The sequence below is a fragment of the Centruroides vittatus genome, unplaced genomic scaffold (genome assembly GCF_030686945.1).
Source record: "Centruroides vittatus isolate TY-2023 unplaced genomic scaffold, ASM3068694v2 contig_178, whole genome shotgun sequence".
In the NCBI taxonomy this organism is placed as follows: Eukaryota; Metazoa; Arthropoda; class Arachnida; order Scorpiones; family Buthidae; genus Centruroides; species Centruroides vittatus.
Window position 1 is genome coordinate 399,130 of NW_027121089.1, and position 26,850 is coordinate 425,979.

Below are 26,850 nucleotides of genomic sequence, written 5' to 3' on the forward strand. Positions count from 1 at the left end.
TAACCAAAGAAACAATACTCAATTTCTGTCAGAATAAAAATACAAAAGAAATCTAATTAATTGTGACGTAAAACACAAAAACGTTTAAAATTTAAATACAATTTTTTCAAGCGAAAAAAATGAAACAAAGTGAAATTGACAATTTTACGAAAACCACGTGTTTATGCGTACCGTGTAAATACGTGTGAAATCGACAATTTTCGCAGCTGTTTCGAAGTGAAGTCGACTGCGACTTCTTTCATCATCATCCCCATCATCATCATCATCATCATCGGCGGCCGTCTGGCGGCGATTAACAGAAGCTTATGGCTGAGTACGGTCGACATATGATCCGATCTTGCAACTCTTTTTATCATTTAAATTATTATTGATCGTGAAATATGTTGGAATTAGAAGTGGTGCCAGAAAGATCGTTGAGTAACGAGTACTGGGAAGTGGTTTTAGGTTAGTACACAACACTAATTACTAACAGCAAACACAAAGATCGAACCCCCTTACGTCGTTCGATACATTAATCTCTTAAGAAAAAAAAATTAGGCATTAAATTAAACATTTGGCCGTAAACACGTGGTTTATTTAGTGTAATTGTGTTGTAAACAATGAAACTGAACAGTTTGCTGCTGATAAAAGTAGTGTGTGAAACGTCCTAACCCTCCCCCCCCCAAACAATAGCTTCTTAATGACTTAATGTTTATTATAGGGATGACGTTCAGCCATGTGGTGCAGAGCATACAACAACAGATCAATAGAATAAAAAATGTTCAAGTATTGTATAACGAGAAGGTGAGTACACGTGCTTTGTTTGTTTTTAGCCGGCTTGTCGGTCGGAATATACCGTTAGAACCTCCTTATTTTTCTCGAGAGACGGGATTTTCGGATACGGCGCGAGTGCCACTTCGAACGATGCGGTCGGGATCTTGTCTTAGCCGTAGACCGACCCTCCGAAGGAGTAAAAAGTGAAAGGAACGACGGTCTGCGAGTGAACCCTTACAAGATACGGCCACTCGAAATTGGTCTATCAAAAATTTTGGACCCTCAGAAGAGGGATGAAATGTAAAAGTGAAAACATCTGAAAGTGTTTCTCAAAATAATGGTAAAAATTGGCCATTTTCTGCTTTACTAGAGACGTACGAGTGAGGATTATATCTCGCATAGCGGTTTTACTCCCATGGGCACGATCTACGGCTCTAATAAGGTCTTAACTGGCTCGTTCCAAGCTGCATTTGTGCTGTGAAAATATTGTTAAGATGAGGATACGTAGCTTGCAATGAATAAATAGTAAGTGATAAGAAAATACATACTAAACTGCTGTTTGTTTTTAAGTAATATATGCAAATTTTAGCATATGAATTAATTAATTGATAAATTTTGACAAAAATTAAGCTAGTAACTATCAAATCTTGCTTGTTATCCACAGCAAGATTGTCTGGTCTAAGCGATGATGGGAAACAAAACTCCCAATTTGAGCTACTCTTAATAAATTAGGCTCAGTGGTGGCCGAATAGATAAAAACCGTCGAATACAGTAGTTGTTGCAGTTTTGCACCCCACTGTTTGTCTAGCCACAAGGAGTTTCCGGGTTTTTTCGTGTATGTAATGCTTAAATGGAGGTCAGTTTCCATAAAAAGACCTCCTGGGAGACATTCCTCCTTGAAACATTGCCAAAATATTTTGTTGTATTCCACAGACTAAATCGTGGGCAGATGGGACTCGTTTGAGCAGTGCGGGATGTATATAGACTGGCACGGGCACTCGTAAAGGGACCGGTCCTACCTCTGGAAATTTCTTGATGACTCTGTCTGCCCCGAAGTAAACCCATAACAAATTTAAGAGTCATATCGGGATGTTCTCACAAGGGTGAAGGATGTGGAACAAATCTAATTCTAGATTATCCTTGATAAATATGGAGACAGATCGCCAATAAGGACTTGAATGCAAATGCTATCGGTGACAATTACCTTATCGTACAGCCGTCCGAATAACGTGTCATTTCATTAGACCTGTAGAACGTGAACTTTGATGTAAAATATCTATTTCTGGAAGTATCTAGTATGGATGAGCATGGAGAATGTTATCTCATTCTTAATCATTGTCACAATTTACCAACAGTAAATTGTTACGGTGGATCAGATTTGGAGATGTCCTTTGCAATGATAAATACTGTCGTATCATACAATCATCTAGAATTTCAATAACAGCAATGGAACTGTGTGTTATGTACTTCCAATTTATGTTTCTCTAGTACTCTCCTCCATATGCCGACACTTCTCTCGTCATTTGGCAACAATACTTTACGTCTGGGTAGAAGTCATTCTGCCAACGTTGAAATGTGACTCTGTGAATGCCAAAGGTAGTCAATGGACTCATGGAATTCTGGATTACTCGGCCTACGGTCTGGATTTGTCCGAGGTCGACAGCATGAACGTAGGATATAGAGTGATATCATAAAGATTTATTTCATCTTGCAATATTGCTATGATTGTAATTTGCTTTCAGTTTTGTAATGTCTATTGTAAATGATTTTGGCCACATTCCTTTTGCTCATTTCATACCCTATCTCATACAGAATGTAATAAATATTAAGTTTATGCAGAAAAGTACAGTAAGGTCTCGTTTAAGGTGGGATTAATATACTGTATGTAGATTTGTGTTTTCGCAAATGGCAGTTGGTTAGGTTAACTCTCATATGCGCAAGGATTATTCTTAACATTAATGGACACATTGACTATTGATATGAAATTCGCTGCGGTGCAAAGGTAACGATATAAAAGTTAGAAGCTATTCTATACGGCAGAAAAAATTACCATGGTAATACGAAAGTAGAAGCTTCTGACACAAACACAGCATCATGACCTGTGTGTATTTTTCCTTAGTTTTATTATCATCTCCTCCTCCTCTAACATTAATTCCATGTAACATGGGTTTACTACTTTTTTCTGATTTGGCTTTGTTTTACTAGTAGATGCCCTTTTTGTTTTTTGACTCTCCTTTCTTTGGTCCAAACTTAGAACAGACTGAAACTGTCGGATGAGATGGAGGTTAGACGTGGAATCCAGAAACTGCATTGTTCTTGCTATCAAGGTCTTTCCTTGCTTAAGCTGTGTGTGCGTGTTTAACAAAGGAAGCTATTGTTTTCTCTCACTTTATCACCTATACCCATTATATCTAAATACTCTAATCAAACTACTATTACAGGAGCATTATCATTTAAACTATATGCATGTTAATCCATTTTTTCTTTACTCTTCTACATTGTGATATGTATATTCCATTTATTCTAGATTAAATACATTCCATGAAATGCCCCTTTTAATTGAAAGCTCTGTACAGTTTAACACATAAAATCGTTGGTAAAAATTTATAATATATATTTAATGCCACATAAGAATAGCTACATTGTCGCCATGATCTGTATCGAGGAAAACTGCGTTGATGTGGTTTTCCTTGATGAATGATAAACAAGTGAAATTATACAGTCTGTTAATGACTTAAAAACTTGAATGTTTCTTCCTGTAAGATTTAATTTTCCTTCCTTTCTCCTACTGTAAAAACTAGAAATCAAATAATAAATATGTGAAGAAGCAGAACATTATAGGCTAGGGGTGAACTTGACTTTGCCTGTTATAGACACACCCCACTGGTACCCACTGGTACCAGACTGGGTAAAGGATGATCAATAATAAGATATAATTCTTCGTCTTTAATCCGATCCATTTAGGGTGAGGTGAGAGCGTGACCAGCCCAAGAGTTTTTGGTCAGTTAAAGGGCATCTGTTAACTGATGCTGGCTATGGTGCCATAAATTTTTGCACCTAGGTGATTGCCTAGTGTGCTTATAGTTCAGGTTGGCCCTGTTTAACTCACCACATAATGTATATTGTGCTCTGCCAGTCGTAGAAAGTCACGTAGATCTCATCACAATTCAATTTTAATTACCTCTCTGGCCTCATTGTGTAAAATGCTTGTAGCTTCTACAAGTTACAAATTGCAAGCAAAATGTGTGGAGTAAAATGTTCTGTAGCAAGATATCAGCTAGTAATTTTTATGTAATGGAGCCCTGTCAGTGGGATACCTTACTCATTGACTTGTACCCATTTAAATTAATTAACCCCTCATCGCATTGTCTTTTACCGTCGATCCTATTCAATTTTACGACGCACGACTTTTCTTATTTCAAGTATTTATACCGCAAAATGCGACGAGAAGCCGATGGTAGGTAACTCATCTATGCAAGGATTACTGGTTTATTTATCACTTTTGTTTGATTAAAACAGTGCGAAACGCTAAAATTTATAATTGTAAATTGACCTCTTCTCAAATACACAATCGCTCATAAATTAGATTTTAAGTTTCTTCTCACAGTTTTGTTATTATCATACAATAACACGACACTTTTACATTAAACAATTGAGGTCAAACTGTAATTTACTACTCTGTAAAACGAGGTCGTCAAATTTAGGTTGGAAAGAACTCCGTTATTTTTAACAAGTCGGAATAGTTTGCGTGTATTAAATCTCGACGGCTCGGATAATTGACGATTTGTTTCTTTTAAAACTCGAAGGAGGGCCAAAATGATCAAATTTAATATATATTTAATGAAAAATGCCTTAAAATTTCTTTGTAGCGAAACATTTTATTTGCAGCTAATATTCTTGGCTACGTTAAAAGGCGTTCGTAGGGTTACGTTAAAAGAATGTGGAAAAACATTAGTTGCACGTGGAACGGAGAACTGAATGTTACGTTACTCTCGTAAAAAGAATCGTGTATATCGCTATCTGTCGGCATTACGGAAAATGATTTATTTTGCAAGTATTTTCGACAGTTTAAAACTGATCTCTTCACGCAGAATCTAGTGTCAAAATATAGCCAAATTTCTCGAAGACTCGACAAATATATAATGAAACAGAACCCGGACCCGGGTAGGGGAGAACCCGTGGGTACTCCCTGCTTTTGCGAGTAAATATTACCGTTGAAATAGAAATAGTTGTTCTCGGTAATTAGTAAAAGCACCTCTGTCAACTCCAGTATATTGTGGTTTTTCAGACCTGAAGATATAGAAACATGGCTATTAAAGCACTGATATGCAGGTCATTCGTATATCCATCTTCCCAATTTCTTGTAGATGAGATTTCCTTTCTTAAATTGGCTGTTTGCAGTGCTGGGTATTCTTTAGCCAAGTTCAAACATTTAGTTAATGCATCGTAACAATTGCCTGTGTACCCAAGTACTGTATGTGCGTTATGTAATTTATGGATGGCCCCGTGTGCACTCGGAGGGCTGTTTCGTCCCTGTTATTGATTCGTTCGAATTTGTAGCGAGGGATGACGTCGAATATGGATCAAGACCAGACCACTCATAGGAATTTTTAAAGAATTGACCCAGTCTGAAACTTGTGTTTTTCAGAACGGCAGGCTTTAGCTACCTAAATGTTGTCCGTCCAGGAATACTGGTTATAATCTCCCTTAACTACTCTGTACTGAGTTTTATATAGAAATATTAACTATAAATGCACTGTAGGGACGAGCTTACGACAAATACAAATATTTGTCCTTTCAGAATCCCCTGAAAGCCGATCTCGTAATTAAAATGTGTGAAGACGGCATTCAACTCCGATTCGATCCCGTATCTCAGCGGTTAAAGGTACGTACCTTGGCATTCTTATTAATTAATGTTGACTCGCAATTATGGGCCTAGAGTCTTAAAACACTAGTTTTTTGTAACAGAATGCTTGTTTCTCTGCAGATAATTGAAGTGAATAATCTGAACAAGGTTAAATTAAAATACTGGTAAGAATTAAACATATTTAAATTAATTCAACTCTTTTTTTGTCATTAGAGAATTATTAAATAATATGAATTTATTATTCTACAGTAGTATTGTGTTCTGTTCTCCAGAAATTCCACCGACAATTGAACAAATAGATCACACGTTTGGAGCTACCCATCCCGGCGGTAAATATTCCGTTTGCTGTTATTATTGATACGACAAATTCCGCGAGAACAATTAAACTTCGGCGTATTTAATCTTCCGTAGTTTCCATAATCTAGTTGCATCTCTTGTCAGAACGGACAAAAAATAAACACGAGAAAGTGCTATATTTAAAATCTACTTTACATTCATTACTTTACATGATCACGATAAATTACGAGGGGAGGAAAGCGGGGCAAATGCTACATAATTTCACTTGCCAATTGCGATCAACAGACGGGTTCGTTGCATGACAATGTTAGCAGAAAGAGTAAACACTAACCCGCGACTACATCATAGTAAATTATGGAACAAGTATTATTTTTTTGCAGTAAGTTACTTTTAGTTAGCGTAGGTTCTTGGGTGCCACATCAGCTAACTTGTCATATGACTTGTTTCGTGATGTCAAAATTGGTCGAGAGACTGTGCGGACTGCAAATTTGTGTAGCATTTGCCCCCCACTTTAGTTCTGCCAAAAGAACCGTTTATTAAGACCGCTCCCAAAGATTTTAAAAGTCCGCAGTCCTTTAAGAATAATATTTAGCATCCGTCGATTCAATTACTAATTTCATAAACACCGAACTAGTGGCTCCCTACCGGTGGTACATAGCTAGGGATATGCAAGAAGGATCAGTTGGTGCACAGCCTCCAACTTTTAGACTAAATTTTGACAATAATTAAGTAAAATGGTCTTGTATATAGCACTGAAATAATTAGGGAAATATTATTTTACAAATATATCAAATTTAAAGAGTAAGGAGAACTTTAAAATATGATTTTATATAGTTTTAATGATTTAAAATATTCTTTTTCGTGTTCTCTTTAGAATACGACGCTTCACATCAACTCTTCATCTTAAGCTTTCGCGGATTATCATTTTCTTTTCCGGTGGATCCCCGATTTCAGGTACGTTTAAATACATTCTTTGCTTTTTATTTATGATTAAGAGTTTTTTATAAAGCCAGTTCTTAGTTTAATCTACTATTAGTTATTAATAAGTTACTAAAGGACAATTACAATTAAATTTCACAGTAGTAAGGAAGGTCACTACGCGGTGTCTGGAAATTTATTGCGCTATGAGAAATTTGTAATGGTATTAAAGTTATATGCACTCCATTGCATACAAGATTCATCTGTAAGTCACGTGTCTTGCATTTCCACTTTGCGATAGATTGTGTTACTACTGATCGCATAACCTCCCATGGCATCCAGCCTGCTAAGTCTCTGGACTTCACTCCTCCAGACTTTGGTGTCTCTGGGGATATTTTCTATAGGAGAAACTGAATTTTTATGTAAACTTTACTTAAAACTTTTTTGCTGCACAGTAACTTTTCACACATCCCGTACTCTCACTTTACTCATTTTCAATATAACACAGTTCTAAGGCAGGTTATGAATACAAATGGTAAAGTTAAGACAGCATATCAGTGACTGGTTCACCAATTGTCTCTTTTGACCTATACAGTTCTATTTTTCTGCCTTATGTGCACGAAGAGGGCCTTTTTTACAGGTTTGTCGTGGGTTTGACCAGATCAACCCTTATTTGGGACAAACTGCCCATGAAAAATTCTTGATTATCCCCACAGGGATTTGATTCTGTGGCAGGCCAATACTTTTAGCACTTTGATTATCTGGCTGGGTAGAAAGGTAGCTATCAATATAGGGACTACATTGCATTATTTGATGGCTGGCTGGCACTCAGAGCCGTTCTAGTTTATAAATATAAGGGTGTGACTATACAGACGCGAGCGAGCGGGAATACGTGGCGAGAAGAGGCGAGATGCGATAAATATCAAACCCTGTCGGATATGTGGCATCCTGGGATTAAATCCATGTGAGAAACATCCCACACCTCCCAGTGTCCCATTATGGGCCTGGCCAAACTCACAATGGGTATGGAAAAAGGCTCTGTTAGTTCCACAAAAGAGGGAGAAAGCTGTTTGTCTCTTACAATATTTCACATGAAGTTTATTTTATGGTTGAATATGAAAGCAGGCATTATTGGATGGTGGCATCCCCCATTACGTTATTAAATTGAGGGTTGACAGTATATACAGAGCACAAATAAATTTATAATATCCAGTAATAGAAACTTAAATTAAGATGGAAACTAATGTACATACTAATTCATTATCTCTTCCTTTGAATATTTGAAAATTAGCCAAATTACACTCAGGGAATGGAGAGTTTCCATTTTCCACTTGGTACTTCACCCACCGTTGCAAAAATGTGTATTTACAGTGGGAACAACTTAGCTGAAACGAAGTAAGTTAGTTCGATTACGTAAATATCTCCAAGCTCGCTTGTTCTAAATAATTACAAATGTATTTTCAGGCCTCCGTCATTACCGTTATCAAACTTTTATAACCATTGCTACTTGGATAAATTGGAAGTGCTACGAGAAAAAAATAAAACGGTGGGCGTGAAACTTCATTTAATTTCAGAAGGTAAGAGACATTTAACTAACATAAAATTAACTTTTCTATATATTAATTATAGTGTTTTGTCTCTAGCGCTAGGCTCCAACAAATTACGCGAATTAAGGAAGCAGACCGTAACAAAGGTTTTAAGTCTAGGAGATACCGTTCAGGTGAGTATCGCGGATTACGACGTTAATAATACCGCAATTACTTTTACAAATAATTAGTTACTTAACAGGACGTCTGCTCAGCGATCGGATCGCCGAATAAAGTCTTTTATAAAGCAGACGATAAAATGAAGATCCACCTGCCGAATTCTCACAAATTAATAACTTACAGTTCGTCAGATTACTTCTACAATTTCTTTACGCTAGGAATGGTATGTTAATATTATAAAATTATATAGGATAGGCCGGTGCTTATCAACACCACGCATACTCGTGGCGTATGCAGTGTTGCTAAGCATCTTTATGTGTGTTTGTTGATTAAACTGAAAGATGATGGTACCATTCATTGTTTTACCAAGGTTAAATTGCAAGTAATGATGGGATTTTTGCACAATGCAGTTTCGTAAAACCTGAAAATTGTCATTACTTTAATCTAGTTTTATTTAGATACTATAAATTATAGCTCAGTCCAGTGTGAAATGGGATACAAACAAATAGGGATTTCTTTGTGTTAAGAAACATTGACTTAAACGATATTAAATTTACATCACAAGTTGTAAACTCAAGCCTATAAACGTAGGTGCTGATTTTGGGGTAACAATATACAGTTAAATATACAGGATGTATAGTAAAGTCCTTACAGACTGACATGTAAGTGAGGCACAACATACAACACACAGTAACAAATGAAGCATGAAGAGATAGGAAAACGAAAAATACCCAAGTTATTAATAAACACACGAACGAACATACAAGAAATACACATTTTACCATCCATGCTTGACACGCACATTGGCGTTCTACACTTTCTATTCCTACTATTCACGTATGCAGGACGTCTTTTCGTACTAAATCAGTCGCACTCTACTACTTTGTAGTCGAGTTTTTTCTGTATTTTGCATCATCTTTGAGACGGGTGAGCTAACTTCCGGATTTTACCACTGGTCCCGTCTCATAGCATATATAGTTATTGTAAAGTGACTGTTACATTTATATCTGTAGCTATCTGCATTCACGAGTCACATGGATGTATAAGGATTTTACTACTATGCACCCTGTTTACAAAATACAGTGGGTGATCGGTTAACAAACATAATCCGTTCCAAGACTTTGTTCATTAACCAGTTATCGATTTACCATAAGTTTTTATGGGAATTTGATTAGTTCATTCTTGAGACCCCAAAAAATAAAAAGTATATACTTCGTAGCCATACTTTTTACCCAAGCCTATTAACCTCAACCTGGTTTGGATGCCATTCTATTTTTCAGAAGAAAACATATCTTGCCGAGTTTCTTGGTGTTCTGTTATCAGATCTGTTTCAGGTTCCATTATGAGCTCTTCAATGTTCTTTATTTCTCAGATGTGACTTTTGTTACTTTTTTAACTGCTTGTGTCTTCTTGATTATACTGTATCTTCCTTAGATAAGATTGAACTGCAGTCTACTGTAGACCTGTTCAATACTGCCCAGCAATGTCAGACATCTGCCCACTCTCTCTACCTTTGCTATTTTACTCTCACCTTTCGAAAATAACCGATGCAAAACTTAACGAGTGCCCACCCGACAGTGTTGTGAATACTACAAAAGAATTGTTTCTGTCAGAAAAATAAAAGGTTGGAATTACCTGGGAGAATTTCAAATTTCGGAGGAACAATATCCGGTCAGTATATACTGGGTTGAGTGTCAACGTCGACGTCTCCCGCGCTCCGAAAAGTTTCAAATTGTTGCCTGAAGATAAGGGAAGACCAATTGGTATTCATTATTTTACGTTGCTTCTTCTTATGTTTGTTATCCGATTTCTTTGTTAACCGAACTGTTTGTTAATGGATCACCCACTGTATTCCATTTTATCTTAGCCAAATGGCCATTGACAGTATTGCGCATAATTACAATTTTGCTCATTTCCTCCATTGCATCACATACTGCCACAGTCATAGCTTTCTTCATCTACTTTAGTGATTCATCTTTGTATCATAAATTTCAAAAGCTAGACAGTGTGCATAACTGACAATACACAAAATAATTATTAAAAGACCATTTTCATAATTTTTTTTTCTTCCGCACACTTAAGATACGCTACAAAGTCACAGAGTCAACCTTTATCTTGAGGCTCTTCTTTACCTTGGTATGTAAAATTGTCTCTCAGGTATTGATATTGGATAAAAATCGGAGCCAAATCTATCGAGAGCTTCAAAATAAAGGCATACTCCCGTAGCATTCCCGAGCTGTGAAAAGTGACAAATTACAAAGATGCTCCTATAATTCTTTTTGAGTATTTCTTGTATTATGTGGAACTTTCTATCCTCAGATTTATTGTCAGTTATGTGTACTGCATGAGTTTAAACACTGATATATTTAATTGTGTTTGTATCACATATACCCACAGTAGCTAAATGCAGCTTGCCAGCCACACGTGGCTCTTCTAGATTCGTACTATGGCTTCCACATAAGGTATATATAAGCATATCACACAAAAATGAGAGTAGTTACACAGAGGGTGCTGTGAGAGAACCGTTGGGATATAAATAACATAGACGTAGTCTACGAGGTCATTTTTGTCTCGTGAAGTGTGACAATTCAATGCGAGTGTTGAATTGAGTCCACAGTACGGGGCTTATATGACAGACATTACTGAGTGGCAAAACGAGCTATCATTTTGAGTATGCCTGCAGACGCAAAGTGAATGAAGTCACTTAATTTGTTCATGTGTCGAAGTGTACTTAATATATTGAGGAATACAGGAAACAAGGAAATAGAAAGTGATTCTTTCAGTCATAAAATTATTAACTAGGACATCTTGCAACTTTGTCATATCGTGATAGAATTGAGGCTAGGGATTGCAATTGCTGGATCCCTCATCCAGCAATCCAGCTGGATCCAGCGCATTCTTCGGCCTGCTGGATCCGCAAATACTCAATTAACTTTCTAAATAATTGCGCAAAAGTCTACGTCGTCGCATTGCCGCTTTGCTAACTACTAGACTGCTACTAATTACTTACTCACTACTTTACTAACACTAATAATTAAATTACTTATAAATAAACTATACCTTAATCAATCCAGCAAAATTTAATAAAATAATAACATATTCGCTTTTAACGATCTTCCTCAGTTACAAAAAAATACAACATTAACTATAGAACATAAAATGTGTTTGGAATAAATATAAAAATAATAGTGCTTAATTACATCCCATTTTTTTAAAACAAGATACATAGATGTACTGCCAGGTCTGATAATTTTCGTATTGTATACCGACGTAATTCCACTGTTTTCAAACTTTTAAGAAACGATAAAAAGAAAGAGGATCGGAATTCAACAACGGGTATATATTCGGTGCCTTTACACAACCAACGTTTCAATTCCAAGCTTGTTTATGTGGGTGCAACGATGCGCAGTTTAAAACAAAGGCTCAAGAACACAAATATACAATCAGTAAGAACCTTGACAACACTGCGCTGGCATCATACGCAAGACAGAAGGATGTTAACGTCCAATGGGATCAAGCGGCAATTATAAAAACGACGACGAATAGGCAAACGGTCAAACATCTTTAGAGATTGGAAATCTGCAAGGCGCACATGACAACTGGTTGTATAAACCATAGAGATGCTGTTATTAACAGACAATGCTGGTTTTGTTGGATTTTATATACAGGGTGTTTTTTTTTTAAACTGACGGTACTCAGAGACATCTGTAGAGCAATCTAACAGCCGGACTGTCACCAAATTTGGGAGAGTGACTAAGGACGACATGGGAAAGAGATTCCGTGACAAAAAAAGTAGTACCCAAATTTGCCGGTTGGGTGGATTTGGCGCTGTTGTAGCAAAACAGCTAAGAATCTGCATGAAATCCAGCTGCAATTAACAAACACACGAATGAATAATCGGACAGCGGTTTCAGTGTAATAACGAAAGTTTAATTAATCAGCAAATAACCTTCTCCCTTCTTCAATGTGATCACCGTCCTGCTGCACAACTCATTGCATCCTGAACACCGTGTTCTCTATGGCCAACGTAACATGTCCGCAGGAATGTTCATCACAGTTTGAGAAATGTTGTCCTTCAAAGTCATCTAGTTTGGGACACTACCAAGATAGACCTTGGACTTTAAGTAACCCCACAGGAAAAAGTAACATGGGGTTAGATCCGAGGAGCGAGGCGGCCATGCAAGTGGAAAAAAGCGACCGATGACCCTTTCTTCAGTGAAGTGCTGGTAGCTTTTTCGCTACAACAGCGCCAAATCCTCCTCTACCGGCGAATTTAGATACTACTTTTTTCTTCGCGGAATCTTCCGCGAAGAAAAAACGTAGTACCTAAATTCTGTCTCTTTTCCATGTCATCCTTAGTCACTCTCCCAAATTTGGCAACAGTCCGGCTGTTAGATTGCTCTACAGACGTTTCTGAGTATCGTCAGTTAAAAAAAAACACCCTGTATATATTTTTTCCGCTATTTATTTTGTTTATTTATCTATATTTTGTCCGTTTGGGCGTTTTTCGTTAATTTTTATATTTATTCCGAACACATTTTATGTTCTATATTTAATGTTCTATTTTTTTTGTAACCGAGGAAGATCGTTAAAAACGATTGAAAACGTTATTATTTTATTAAATTTTGCTGGATTGATAAAGGTGTAGTTTATTTAACTTATTCTACTTCCAGTACATAGTTTTATATACTGTACTTATAAATAACTACAGACTAATATGTAGAGCCTATATATGAAAACTGGTAAGACTGATAGTCACTTAGCCACTGATTATCCGTCTTTACATTATTATAATATATTAATATAAATTAATCAGTAGAATTACCTTTGCTATTATTTAACTTAAAGATTACATTATAATTATAATCTAACTAAACATTTAAAGTTAATTATCTCTATCTCAAGTGTTAAACCGAACCAAAGTTAAGTTTACTACCTAAATGTGTAAGAAGTTTTACTGATTTATAGTGACCAGTCTAAATAATAAAAGCTTCTTAAGTATTTTTTTAAAATGTTTTATTTCTTATTATGTACAGGCACAATGAAGTGACATTTTTCTCAACACTAGGCTAGTTGAATCTTTTATTTAGTTAGTACGTTTTTTCCATACATCAACGTTTCGGGCATCAGCCCCTCTTCAGCTAACTAAATATATAAAATATTTTACAGGACACAAGTAAAAATCAGAAAACTCACATAAATTCTTGTAAACCATACCTCACCTCAGCATGGATATTACACACACAGTAGAAATTAGACGACGCTTAGGCTTTTAACATTCTCGATATCAGTTTTTTATCATAATTTTAACCCTACAGGTCTAAAACAGAACTTTTTCTACATTTACTTACTTAAATAAAATAAACTCTGTAAACCTTAAAAACCAAAAAACCTACGAATTCCAAAAGGATGTTTTACCACCTCATCTACCAATCTAACAATTCTCATATAGCGCTGTGTTCTGTAAGTTACACTATTGACAAACCAATCGGCAACCATTTGAAAAACATTAAGGAAATCACAAAAAATTTTTTTAAAAATTACAATAGATCACTATTTATCTTAAAATTTACTTTGCATATTTTCTTTTTATCTAATTTACATATGACAGCAATACAGAACATTGTTCATTAAATAATTTGTTTTTTACCATTCTATTATTATAAATTGTAATAATCAAATACATTTCATTATAATATTTTCAACCAATTGTTATGAATTTTAACACTGAAGTTTTTATTTATACAGCCTTGTTTTTATTTCGTAATATTTCAACACTTTCTTTAAATTTTCTATCATAAATCCGTTTTTCTTTATGTAAAATTTGTATATTGGACTGATTTATATTACAATTATTGATTACACAATGATCATAAAAAGCAGAATTAAGACGACTATATTTTAAATCGGATATGTGTTCTTTAACCCGTATTTTTAATGCTCTTTTTGTTTCACCTATATAAAAACTGTTATTCTTACAAGTACAGGGTATTTTATAGACAACATTTTTAATTTCATTTTTATCCTCTATGTTATTTGTTGAACACTGTTTCTTATTTAATCTGGTTATTAAATTTGTATAATTTGGTGCAAGCTGTATGTTATTTTTCCTAAGTTCTTTATTAATTTTTTCATGTACATATTTTATATATGGAAAGCTTAAGTATTTAATTTTCTTTTCTGCATCTGTTTTAGAAGAAAAAGAACCTTTATTATCTATATTTTTTTGCCAATTGTTAATTAATCTTGTAGGGTATCCATTCAAACTAAATTTCTTTTTTAGACCATTTATATATTTCTGATTTGTTTCTTGTTCACTGGTTCTACTAAGTATATTTGTATATTCCATATAAAAAATATTCTTTTTAATATGTAAAGGAATATTCGAACGATAATTCAATGTCTTGTTAACTGAACATTGTTTTCTAAAAGGTTCAAGTATCAATTTTCTACCTTTCCGTTTAATCATTACGTCTAAGTATGCTATGCTGTTATCGGTTTTTTCTTTTTCTATAGTAAACTTGATTTCATTATGGATACCATTAATTAATTTTTCTCTCTTGTCTATTGCTATTTCAGCTTCATTATATACTATTAGTATGTCATCTACATACCTTCTATAGAAATTTATACCTAAAATGCTTTTTATTTTCATGTCAATTTCGATCATTATTAATTCCGCTAGTTTCGGTCCTATAACTGACCCCATACTAATGCCGTCTTCTTGTGTGTAGTATTTATTATTTAATTCTAGATAGTTACTTTTATAGGCAAACTCAATCAGATCTATAATATAAGGTTCTACATTCATTTTATTTAACTGATTGTTAATCAATTTCCATGTAATTGACGGATACATTTCGACAACGTCAATACTGGCTAACTTAAATGTTTTGTTTATCTGAACTTTTTTTAGTTCCTGTAAAAAACCTTCCATATTTCTAATAGAATAAATTGAGTTTTCATAATCTCTAAGTTTTTCTTTTAAATATTTCTCTAAGTTATACAATACAGTGAATTTAAAGTCAACAATCGGTCGTACGTTTTCATTTTGTTTATGAGTTTTTAGTCGAATATTTAATCTAGGGGTTCTTCATTATCTTCAGATAGTACAAATATCTTTTCGTTTTTGGTAACCTTTTTTTGTTTGTATAATATGTTAATTCGTTTTTTTAATTCTTCGTATATTATTTCTTTTGGATTTATCGGTAATTCTCTAAAATGTTTCTTATTTATGATTTCTAATTTTTTCATTATTACCCAGTCTCTGGTTACAACTACAGTTTGTTTTGACTTATCTGCTTTTATTATATTAAGGTTATTGTCATTTAAATACTTGTGCAATTTTTCTATTTCAGCATTGTATTTGTAATAGTTTTTATCTCTGATTATTGTTCTATCCTTGTGTCTTATAATATGATGTTTTATAATGTTACTTAAATTGGTTTTCATTATCTCAGAGTCCACTTCAGTTAATCCTGCACAAGTTTTATCTAGAGTCGGTATTATATCTATTGTTCTCCAACTATTAGGACCATTAAAATCTAATCCTCTTTGCATAATTTCCAAAATACCTTCAGGGATCTTATAATTGGTTTTATTTAACACAAGGGACTTTTTCCACTCAGTTATTTCTTCAATAGATGGATATTTAAATTTTTCTATTAATTTTATGTTTTTAGCCATTTTATAGTTATTTTATTATCAATGTTTTATTTCATTAAAAAAACAAAACATAAATTGCAGGATAGATAGACAGATAACACTTTATTGCAGCAAAAATACATCCGCGCTGGATCCAGCTGGAATAATTTCAATCCAGCAAAACTCCAGCTGGATTGCAATCCCTAATTGAGGCAGAGCTGGAAAGAAAGAAGCAATCCCTGCATCTGTTAGGCATAGAAGAGTAATACCTGACAGATGCAGACAGGTGAACATTGCATTTGCCGCAACAAAAGAGGCTGTCTTTGCACCTGCCGTCACGGGAGACGAGATCCTTGTACCCTGCCAGGCACAAGAGATGTTTGCACTGGCCAGGCACTCAGGCAATCTTTGCACTGCTTGAATGCAATCAACATAACATGCAAAGTTTTATCAAAATCTGTCCATCAAACTTTGAAATGAACTCAATTCTGTAAGCCAGAGAGAAGACGTGCTTGCAACCCTGGGACATCACATGATATTGCTTTGTTGCACGCACTCGTTAGGGAGTTATATCTCGAAAACAAAGTCATAAACCTCCATTTTTTATTTTAGTTTTTGATTCTTCATAGTAATTAATGGAAAATTGCAAAGTTTTATAAAAATTGATCAAACAGATTTCGAGAACGAACACAATACTGTAAACCACATAGGAGAGGAATCGCTAATGCTTTGCTTCAATAAGCCCAAGTTTGCCCCCTCTTCCACCCATTTCCGTATAATCAATTCTGATTAGATTCTGATGTTAGATTTACGTTTAAAATTATAATGTGTAAATGCTTCTTTTTAATTTTCAGGACATATTGTTCGACGCGAGAATTCACCGAGTGAAGAAATTCATCCTTCACACAAATTATCCCGGTCATTACGATTTTAACATTTATCTTCGTTGCAATCTCAGCATTGATATCAATTGCACCAATAAAGAAAACAAAAGTGAAACTCTGACTATTACAACTTTCACCAAGGTGAGCCGGTTCTATTAGTAACTTTCGTTCACAATTACAGAATGATGTAACCTTCTTTGGTTCCAGTGGGATTCGGTGAAGCACAAACTCATTAAATTGTCCGTGTTACCGGTAGTTTTAAACAGAACGTCCACCAACACGACAAACCCCTTTGGTTCGACGTTCTCTTTCGGATTCGAAGATATGATTTTTGAGGTAATTTTATTATGATTCTACAAGCTTTCTTATATACGTTCATAAACAATAAATAATTTCTAGACGCTACATTTATCACATTCCAGTTTTACGTACGTGATACATAGTAGTCCCTATACATCATGTTCTTAAGTGACTAACTATACCTACAAGATGAGACCACCTGCAGTGTCCCGGCGGGAAAATTCAACGCACTCCTCTCTCATAAACAACTCGCAATATGAAAAAAGTCGATTACAGTCATATACATATTTGTATCAGGGATGGAGCTGCTTGTTGCTTATTGGAATAATACACTGTGTCTATGTCTAGCGTGCAGTTTCATTTTCCATGCTTTGTGATACGATTAGCGACATAGTATTTGGAATTGAATGCCGACGAATTACCATTTCAAGCTTTCTATTTGTGCGTGCAGAGTGTCGTTCTGTACTAACTCGGCCACACTTGACAACTTCGTAATAGACTTTTGCCTTATTGTGCTTTGTATTTGAGTAAGAGTGCTAACTTCTAAATTTTATCTCTAGAGTTGTGGCAAGCAGTGTCGTTTCGTCGCACGTAGTCACTTTACTATGAGTATACATCACGTTTGTAGCTGTAGCTAGCTGTGTTCGTCGGTGACGTAGATGTACGACAACTTTACATTCACCCCGTATACATAATTTCAAGTTCAGAAACTAAAACAATTCCGTTATCTGATTAATTCTGGATAGTTTTACATGTTACTGTCATTATGTAGGCATTTTGAAGTGTTGTAATTTGATAATATTTTCTGTCTTAATACTTTAAAGTGACATCTTGTTGAGGTTATTTGACCAATGTTTCTTGATGTGTTAAAGGAAAAAACTTTCTGTTATTGTTAGTTTGATGATCAGAAGTTGCCATGAATACTTATAAGGACTTAGTTACACAACTGAATTAATCAATGCACCTTTAAGTGGGTGAACTTCAAACAGAACAAACATTTTCAACTTGGTCAATGGGCAATTTTCAGGCGTGGATAGTTGAAATCGTTATTTAAACGTCACTGTTGAAGGTGCGTCAATTAATTCAGCCAAACTGATAATTTAAGTTTTCTTTTTTACACTTTTTCATGCAACATTCATTCAGTTTCATAGATTTAAATGATAAAAAATACACTCGACAAGCAAAAGAGCTATTAAAGTTCTAAGTTCTCGTCTTTAATTAGGCAAATAGCAACACCAACAAATTGAAGCTGTCGTGAGGTACAAACCTGTTCAATGAATGGTCCTACAAAATGAGTTTGGTTGTTATTCCCATTTTTTTCTTTGAATTCATTGCTTCCTTCGAAACAATTTAATATATATCTTTTAGTAAATTCAGCTCGTTAGTGAAATTTAAATTTAATTAGACTTATATTCCACAGTACGCTACAATGGCTATAAATTTATTTTTGGATGCAAAGTCCTTGGTAATGTAGTTTCGTACTTGATGTTTTGGTTTGTCGATGCCATTTGGAACTTCATCTATTGCTTCCGACGGGAGAAAAATTACGTATGCATTGTTAAAGATTTGGTTTGTGGTTCTTAAGTATGCAGATTCTTGTAGCTGTTTAGCACTAACTATGGGTTGATTTTACAGTCCAGTAGCTGTAAAATCGACTGCTCTTGCTAAACCAGTTGCAAGGGTAGATTGTGGAGTTGGTACCAAACGCCAAAGTTGAACATCATTCAACTTTGGCGTTTGGTACGAACAGCATGCTGACTACAGAGTTTGACTATAATGGGACAATGCTCTTGTCGATTCCAGTGACAGCTAGCAATCTCGAAACTTCACAAATTGCAATTGAATAGCTTTTTCACTGTTTTTCATACCACACCCAATATTTTGTACTTACCTGATAAAGCCATAAAGCACGGACCACCAGGAATAAATTCAATATGTGTGTTTAGTGTTTGTACATTTAATGTTCAAAGAATGCATCTGTATGTGCATTCGGTTAATTATTGCTCGGGAAGAGTGTATTTTACAATTTCGTGATCTGCTTTCATATGGCAATTCCATCTTGCATATTAGAACTGGTTCTCAAACTGGTATGGTGCACGGACCGCTGGTGATCCACCAACCGAACTAGTTGTGCAATTCTATGCCGTTCGGACAAAGAAAAGCACGTTTATACAGCTTTTCTTCATTAAAACTTTGAGGACGAATTGTCGAATTTCAAATTATGGAAAGCATGCTGTGTTATCCCATTCTATAAAATTCACGTAGTGGATTCTATAGACTCCTCGTGGCATGATATTGTTCATTATACTTTAACTATTTGTGACTTACACAAAAAATACTTTCATTTTAATAAGGTTAAGCTGTCGTCTCATCATTGATATTATTAAATAATTTTGAGGAATTTGGAATAGAAGATCAATGTAGAGCAGGACTCAGACCCGCAACTTCTGCTTACTTCACACATGCATTAGCAGTTATATTCTTTCAGTCTTTGCTTCCATATATTAATTTGAATCATATAATCTACAGGCTGATCAATTGCCATTGAAGATTTTTAGCTCTAAATTCTTTTTTAAATATACACAGCAGATATAAATCGACCACAAGTAAACAGTACGGGTATCCTCCGTATAACACGTAGTTGGGTTCCGAAAAAGTGCTGTGCTATACAAAGCAAAGGGATAAGTTCTAAAAGTTAATAAAAGTCTATTTTGAATACTTTCCAACTACCATCTGATCTCTTGTAACAGTCTGAAATGCCATCACACACCCTCATTTGTACTAAGGAATAATACAGGATACAAGGGGATAACAAACATTAATTATTTTATTGATTACATGTATAACATACAAAGCAGTGATGTAAACATTATGATTTGCTACGCTACACTTCAGGAATAAATTCGGATACCCGAGAGTGAGACCCTGGCTATAGGTAACAGTTTAGTTGACACCCCTTTAGTATTTTAGTAGAGTAGATACAATGTGTTACCCTCTCGTAACCATTGTATTGATTACTCGCATATCTACATTATATAATATATGGACAGCCCGTACGGTCTTACATTGGGGTTGGTGGTTGGGCTTAGAACAGTGATTCTCTACCTTTTTTCGTCACAGTACACTTTTAATAATTTAAAAATCTGATGGCATACACGGTTACTTCGGTAAGTACTGCAGGACAACTGGTGACGTCATAATAGTGGTTTTGAAACACAGTTTGTTATTTAGCACCTTGGTAATGCTGGTTGCAATTTCCAAACGTGCTCTAGGAAGGTAAAACTGATTAAACTACTTGTCTGATGTCACTTATTTATGGATATTTGCAGTGGTGGCACACTTCAAAAATCTCGCGGCACAGTGGTCGGGAATCACTGGCTCAGAAGGTTCGGTTAAACATTACAATTTATAATAATTTAGTTCTACGATAAGCATTTTTATTTCGTAATCTTCGGAGAATTGATAACAACTGTTCATTCTACAATATTACCGAGAGTCCGTCGAATGGATTAATATCGTAAAACGGCGATCCGCTGCATGTTTTCTAATGATTTTTCTATAATCTTTCGGATATTTGATGGCGTAAGTAAGTTCGCATACACAACAGACCTCAGGTGTAAAGTATTGTCGAGTTCTTTAAAAGAAATCTCTTAATTATTTATCTTTGTATTACTCGTTGCGCCAAATTGTAAATACGATATCTGTGGTGTGGCATGCAGATTATACATGCAACTATCTGATCAGAAAATAATGACTTAAGCATTTCATTTCGTAATATAATAGTTTGTAACTTGTATATAGACATTTTGTATTCTGTTTTAGTTGCATATTTGGAAATTAGTAGAGTGTTTGATTGAGATTATAATTTTTCTCATTTAAAATAATGGAAAATAGGCTCTCAGTTAACATAAGCATTATCCCATTCTTCGTCTATGCCGGTTGAAGTGAGTGGGCACGGAAGACGACATCTGGAATCTTATTACCTTAGAAGTAAACTTGATAATTTTAAGAATGTATTGAAGTTTCTTCTCTGATAGTGAATTAACTTGTATTATTTGACCCTCCTTTATCAAATATACACAGTTCTATCACAACTATTCTTTTGTATTCTATGTAAAATGAAATAAATACTAAAAAGTCAGAGTTACCGACATTTGTTTGTAAATCTTTTCTTCCCTTCTTGAGATTGAACAAAGGGGAGAAAGGGAAGCAACTTTATGTCGGACATTCTTTACGGAAATAAGTATCCTTCCAAGCTGTAGGTTGTTTGGGATGTTTGAAGTTAATGGCACTAGATCGAGGGCCAGGATTTAGTTCACCACTGGGGTGAACAAAATCCTGGCCCTTCGTATGCAAAAAAAACGTTTAATTACTAGTAACAAGTTAACGAAAATGAAGGTTTTTGGCCTTCACCAAGGCCTGCATCAAGTTTTTTAACAAATTGGAACGTTTGAACTATACTATTCGTAAAACAGTTTTAAATTTCGAATAACCTGAATCGAATTCAATGGTAGAACTATCAAAACTCGTAATTTTACGACCCTGCCCCATATATACATTTTATGATGTACAGATTGAATTAATATAGACTAACTTTGCCTGAACTTTTCATAAAGGTACCTCTGTGCACACGATATCGTATTGCAGTCTTTAAAATTAAAATATTTGCCGGTACAGCTGGCTTTGTATATCCTGCCCCTTCTCACACAGAAAAAACCCCCCAAATTTTTTTATTTCTTGATGTTTCAGGGTCCCGAGTCCCAAAATGTGAAAATCTCGGGGATTGTTTTATAACCAATCATCAAACTTTTCCCCTGTTATATATAACAGTCAGAAAGTAAAATAACCATCAGTGCCTGTTTTATTGGCATGCATGTAATTATGTATGCTCCAAACCTGAAAGTATTGGGTGTGTAAAAATTTTCTAGAAGTTGAACTTGCCAACCAGATGACCAACGCCTTTACCCAGGCAGAGAAGGGAGTTTTCGTGAATGGTTCATCCAACGTATTTGTCTTCATATCTTATTGTTCGGCCGCCCCATAATGGGGGCAAAATGAAATTCTGCTTTAATAGAGCTACCCCAATAAGTTAATATTGTATTATTTATCATATTTTCTAGAATAGTCACAGGGACCCGAGAGGATGTCCAGGCTCCGTCTGGACATCCCAGTCACACATGGATGCAGCCTGTTAAACTCTTCGGCATCTTCATTCTGACTGCATATCTGCGACAAAGTAACTCGTATTTAGCTAAAATACGTGTGCAATTGGGAGAAGGCTATTCAATAACATAGTTGCTACACACCCCAATCCCCTTCTCACAAGGTCAAATCTCACAAAAGGCAACACTACCACAGTTTAAATTACAGAATTGTTGAGCATCTCCAGATCAGTACAATGGATGATTTTTCCTTGGTTAAAATACCAAAAGGGAGAGTGATTGTCAAAAAATGCATGGCAGGGTCTCAAGAGCAAAGGCCATGCAGAGAAGTTTGGTAATTTAAATTGTGTTTGTATCTTTCTATTCTACCCTTCTTGCCAATGTAGGATTTGACTTCAGAAGGGAAGCAGGGATACATGGCAACTACTGTACTGTATGTACTGTACATCATGAAACAAGATATTCAGTGTTTTTGTCTACACCCCGTATAGAATGGCCCAAAGTCCCTATGTATAAAGTTGCGCCCTGCATGTATCAAAGAATATAAATGAACGAATACAGATCCGATACGGTAGTTGGTTTATTCCGCACTTCACAAGTGTTAGTTTACTTCGAGGTACTTTGAAAGAAAATTTCTTGATTCTGATGAACCCGACGACTCCGATATGACAATGCAACTTGATTTTCAGTTTTTATGGAGATGTGTGGCACATTTTATGTGGTCTTACCACCCAAAAGCAAAAGTCTCTATGCTTTTTTGCCGTTGGGTGGTGCATGGCATATTTTACGTGGCCATATCACTCTCCTTCAAAGAATAATTCTCATTAAAATTTGATAAAAGTGCTCTGTATTATGACTACTAAACAAAATCTGCTTATGTGCGTATGATTGATAGAGTATTTATGGTTTACAAGACCAAAAAATTGTTTAAAATTGCATTAGTTTGTAGCCCGATGGGCTTTGTCTGGCTTATGAATGTCATTACATATATAATATACATAAGAAAAAAATGGCATCTTCCTCATAGGTCTTTTGTCATGGCATGCTCTTATCTGTGAGGAGTTGTCTTTGTCAGAGTTTGTTGTGCAGTGATTCTGACACTTGCCAAAAGATTTCTGGGGGAAACAAATTGGGGCTACATGGCGCACACAATTCTGTCACCATTACCGAAATTCTGGATGGCAGCTGACTCCCTTCAGTATTATAAAATTATACAGGTAAGTATTTATGTAATTTGATAGAAAAGCCACGCTGCTTGAGGATATCTGTTTGCAATTCTTTGTTCTCTGTACCTGTTGGCCAATTCTGAGCTCACTCCAATGTCAAAATCCAGGTTTATTAGCTTACCTTCGCATTAATTTTTAATTAATTGATTTGTAATGATGGACTAATTAAGCTTATTCTTTATATTATGTTGGAATGAGCTCAAAGCCTACAGAGATGAATGAAGCCAATTTGGGGAAAATATTATACTTCAAATTTCAGCCTCCAGGATAAAAGTTGGCACTGCCATCCCCTTTAACGTTCATATTATCTATATTTTCTAACAAATTTTGGGTATGAAAGGAGTCACAAAAAGTATTCTTTGGTGGGCAAACAGTCACAATACTTGCTTTCTTGATCATGCATTACTTTTTAAACTCTTCTAATTGTCAATTCCACATTTGTAATAAGAAAAATGTGCAATGATTTTATTCAAACTTTTGAAATTTAAAGTAGGTAATACACATATTAAGGGAACGGCACATTTTATGCTCGCGTTTATTATGACCACACAAACAAGAGCAAGAAACGCAGTGTGTGAAACATCATCACCTCTTCTCGCCACATATTCTTGCTCGTTTGCATCTATATAGTCGTGCCCTAACTGCGTGAAGTATTGTAATTGAGGTTTTAATCTTACTTTGGATTCTCATTATTATTAACAGATGACAATACAAAAATACTTATCTGATTTACAATATTGTTTTTATGAAAATTCAATTAAGACATGCTTTGAATGGACACATATAATTGAGAAATAACCATCCAACTCTCCTGTCTTCCTGTGTGTAACGTTTACTACAGGGTGGGGCATATATACTGGACAGTTTTTATTTTATTTTACTGCAAGGTAATTCTAGTAACAGTATTATATTCTACCTGCATACTTCTTGGAGCTTGGCAGTCGGGGAGCACTGATCTGCAAGGAAGTGCATTGCTATGATAGAAGTACAGGGTGTGTTTTTTTAAACTGACGGTACTCAGAGACATCTGTACAGCAATCTAACAGCCAGATTTGAGAGAGTGACTAAGGACGACATGGGAAAGAGATTCCGCGAAGAAAAAAATAGTACCTGGATTTGGTGCTGTTGTAACGAAACAGCTAAGAATTTGTTGAAGGTTCACGGGGAACCGTTGCTGGTAGTTAGCAACGCCTGGGGAATGGCACGAGAATTGGAAATGATGCCTTCAATGGTATGGCAAGTTCTGCAAAAAGTTCTCAAGTTCTATCCGTACAAGATAAGCCACCTGCAAGAATTAAAACCAAACGACCATGCTACACGGTTGACATTTGCTCTGATATTTCTTGCTGTTTCACTGCAACAGTGCCAAATCCACCCTTACCGGTGAATTTGGGTACTACTTTTTTTCTTCATGGAATCTCTTTCCCACGTCGTCCTTAGTCACGCTCCCAAATCTGGTGACACTCCGGCTGTTAGATTGCTCTACAGATGTCTCTGAGTACCGTCAGTTTAAAAAAAAACACCCTGTATTTGGGTCTTTAACATGACTCCCCACTTTGAGAAATGTTGTGGGAAAAAAGGTTTATTGCGTGATTTGTGAGTCTGCAGAATACCCTCCACAAGGTTCTGTATCAAGGTGACTGGAAAATTGTAGTGGCCCTGTCTGTGGACAGTAACAGTATCTTAAACTCCGCTCCGTCAGGCATCTTTTGTCAGTATCATCTATGACAGACCACATGGGTGTAAAGATCTTCTAAAACTTGTCACATGTTTATGCCCCACCCTATGTAACACAGTGTAAGGATTTTGAGAGATATTTGTATGTATCTGGGTGCTCTCGTGCACACCAATGAAATTGCAAAAACTATAGTCCATTTGCTATAACTTTATTCATGCTTCTCCAAGAAATGGTACTATTCGTTTAAATTAACGGATGCTAATGCAGAAATATACATTATATAGAGTACAATGACGAGATGGCACTTTGTTTCTTCATTTCGTGCGCGAAGTTACAGCAAATGGATTACAAAAATTGCAAATTTGACTGTAGACTTTTAAAATGATCTCCTTTGTGATGTGTTAATAACGATAATCTTAATAACGATAATCTGTTCTTTTTATAGGTGATGCCGAACAATCACATCGCTTCGGTGACGTTGTATCAAAAGCCTATTTATTCCCAGGAGACGATATAAACATCTGTCTTAAAATTCGTTTCTTGTAAAAGAACTGTACAGTGAATATACAAAAAGGTTTTAATTTATGATACTTTTAATACGAGTTATGGATTTTGTACGTCGCATTTTTCCCGAGTGTAAATTCGCCGTTGTTGTGAAGTTTCAATGTTAATGCTTACTCATTTGCCGCCAACCGCCACGTTTGAGATAATTTTACCCATTAGCATATCGTGGCATCGAACGGACGGCTTCTGTACACCTCCGCGTGCCGACTAACAATAAAATTTCGTTGTACTCTTCTCTGTGTGCACATAAATTGGAAAAAAGAAAACAAACAGACTGACAATATAAAATATAACTTTATTTAAGATTCATATTTAACCAACGAACTGTGAGCACAGTTCTAGAGGAAGCCAAATTGTCTATTAAATATTAAATTAATATACATTGTATCCAATTTACCATAAAATTTAATTTAAATTAGTAATTCCTACACGTGGGAATACAAATTATGGGTTGAAAAATAAACTTCTTTCACTTTTTAACCACTCATTCTTTAATTCTGATAACACATGATTAACTTATACAACAAAAATACGCAGGTAAAGAACTAATAATTACGATAAATCGCTCTTTATTTTCCCCTATAAAATTCGTGACATTCTCGATAAATGTAAAACAAATAACCTCCATTCTTAGTTTTTAACATGTTTGTTTTAAAATTTCTGCTCGTGCATTCGACTTTAAAGCGCGATTTACACTGGACACGAGGGCGCGAAATGCAACAAAGTGAAGAGTGTTAAAAATTTTCTCATCAGCCAATGGGAGTACACTACAGCTAGGCACTTTTGCAAGTGCAAACTACAGTTCTCGACTCATAGCAGGGGGAAAAAAGATCCATATTGAAAATAATACT

The 26,850-nt window shown here is 35.3% G+C and overlaps 1 protein-coding gene across 1 annotated transcript; it reads left to right on the forward strand.

The window, feature by feature from the left end:
- The first annotated feature begins 257 nt into the window (after positions 1-257).
- LOC136969404 (phagosome assembly factor 1-like) lies at positions 258-26,233 on the forward strand. The gene is made up of 13 exons (XM_067263554.1): positions 258-444; positions 701-783; positions 5,555-5,638; positions 5,741-5,784; positions 5,870-5,949; positions 6,792-6,871; positions 8,127-8,230; positions 8,300-8,412; positions 8,479-8,555; positions 8,624-8,764; positions 17,040-17,210; positions 17,277-17,405; positions 25,881-26,233. The coding sequence occupies exons 1-13, from the start codon at positions 381-383 to the stop codon at positions 25,950-25,952; spliced, it is 1,242 nt and encodes a 413-aa protein (XP_067119655.1). The 5' UTR covers positions 258-380; the 3' UTR covers positions 25,953-26,233.
- Positions 26,234-26,850: the final 617 nt, after the last annotated feature.

What these genes read in the sequence shown, in the direction of transcription:
- LOC136969404 (XM_067263554.1), top strand. Translation starts at nt 381, where the DNA reads ATGTTGGAATTAGAAGTGGTGCCAGAAAGATCGTTGAGTAACGAGTAC. An exon ending in AAGGTTAAATTAAAATACTG is followed by an intron (nt 5,785 to 5,869) that starts GTAAGAATTAAA and finishes ATTATTCTACAG; the next exon opens with TAGTATTGTGTTCTGTTCTC. An exon ending in ACTTCATTTAATTTCAGAAG is followed by an intron (nt 8,413 to 8,478) that starts GTAAGAGACATT and finishes TTTTGTCTCTAG; the next exon opens with CGCTAGGCTCCAACAAATTA.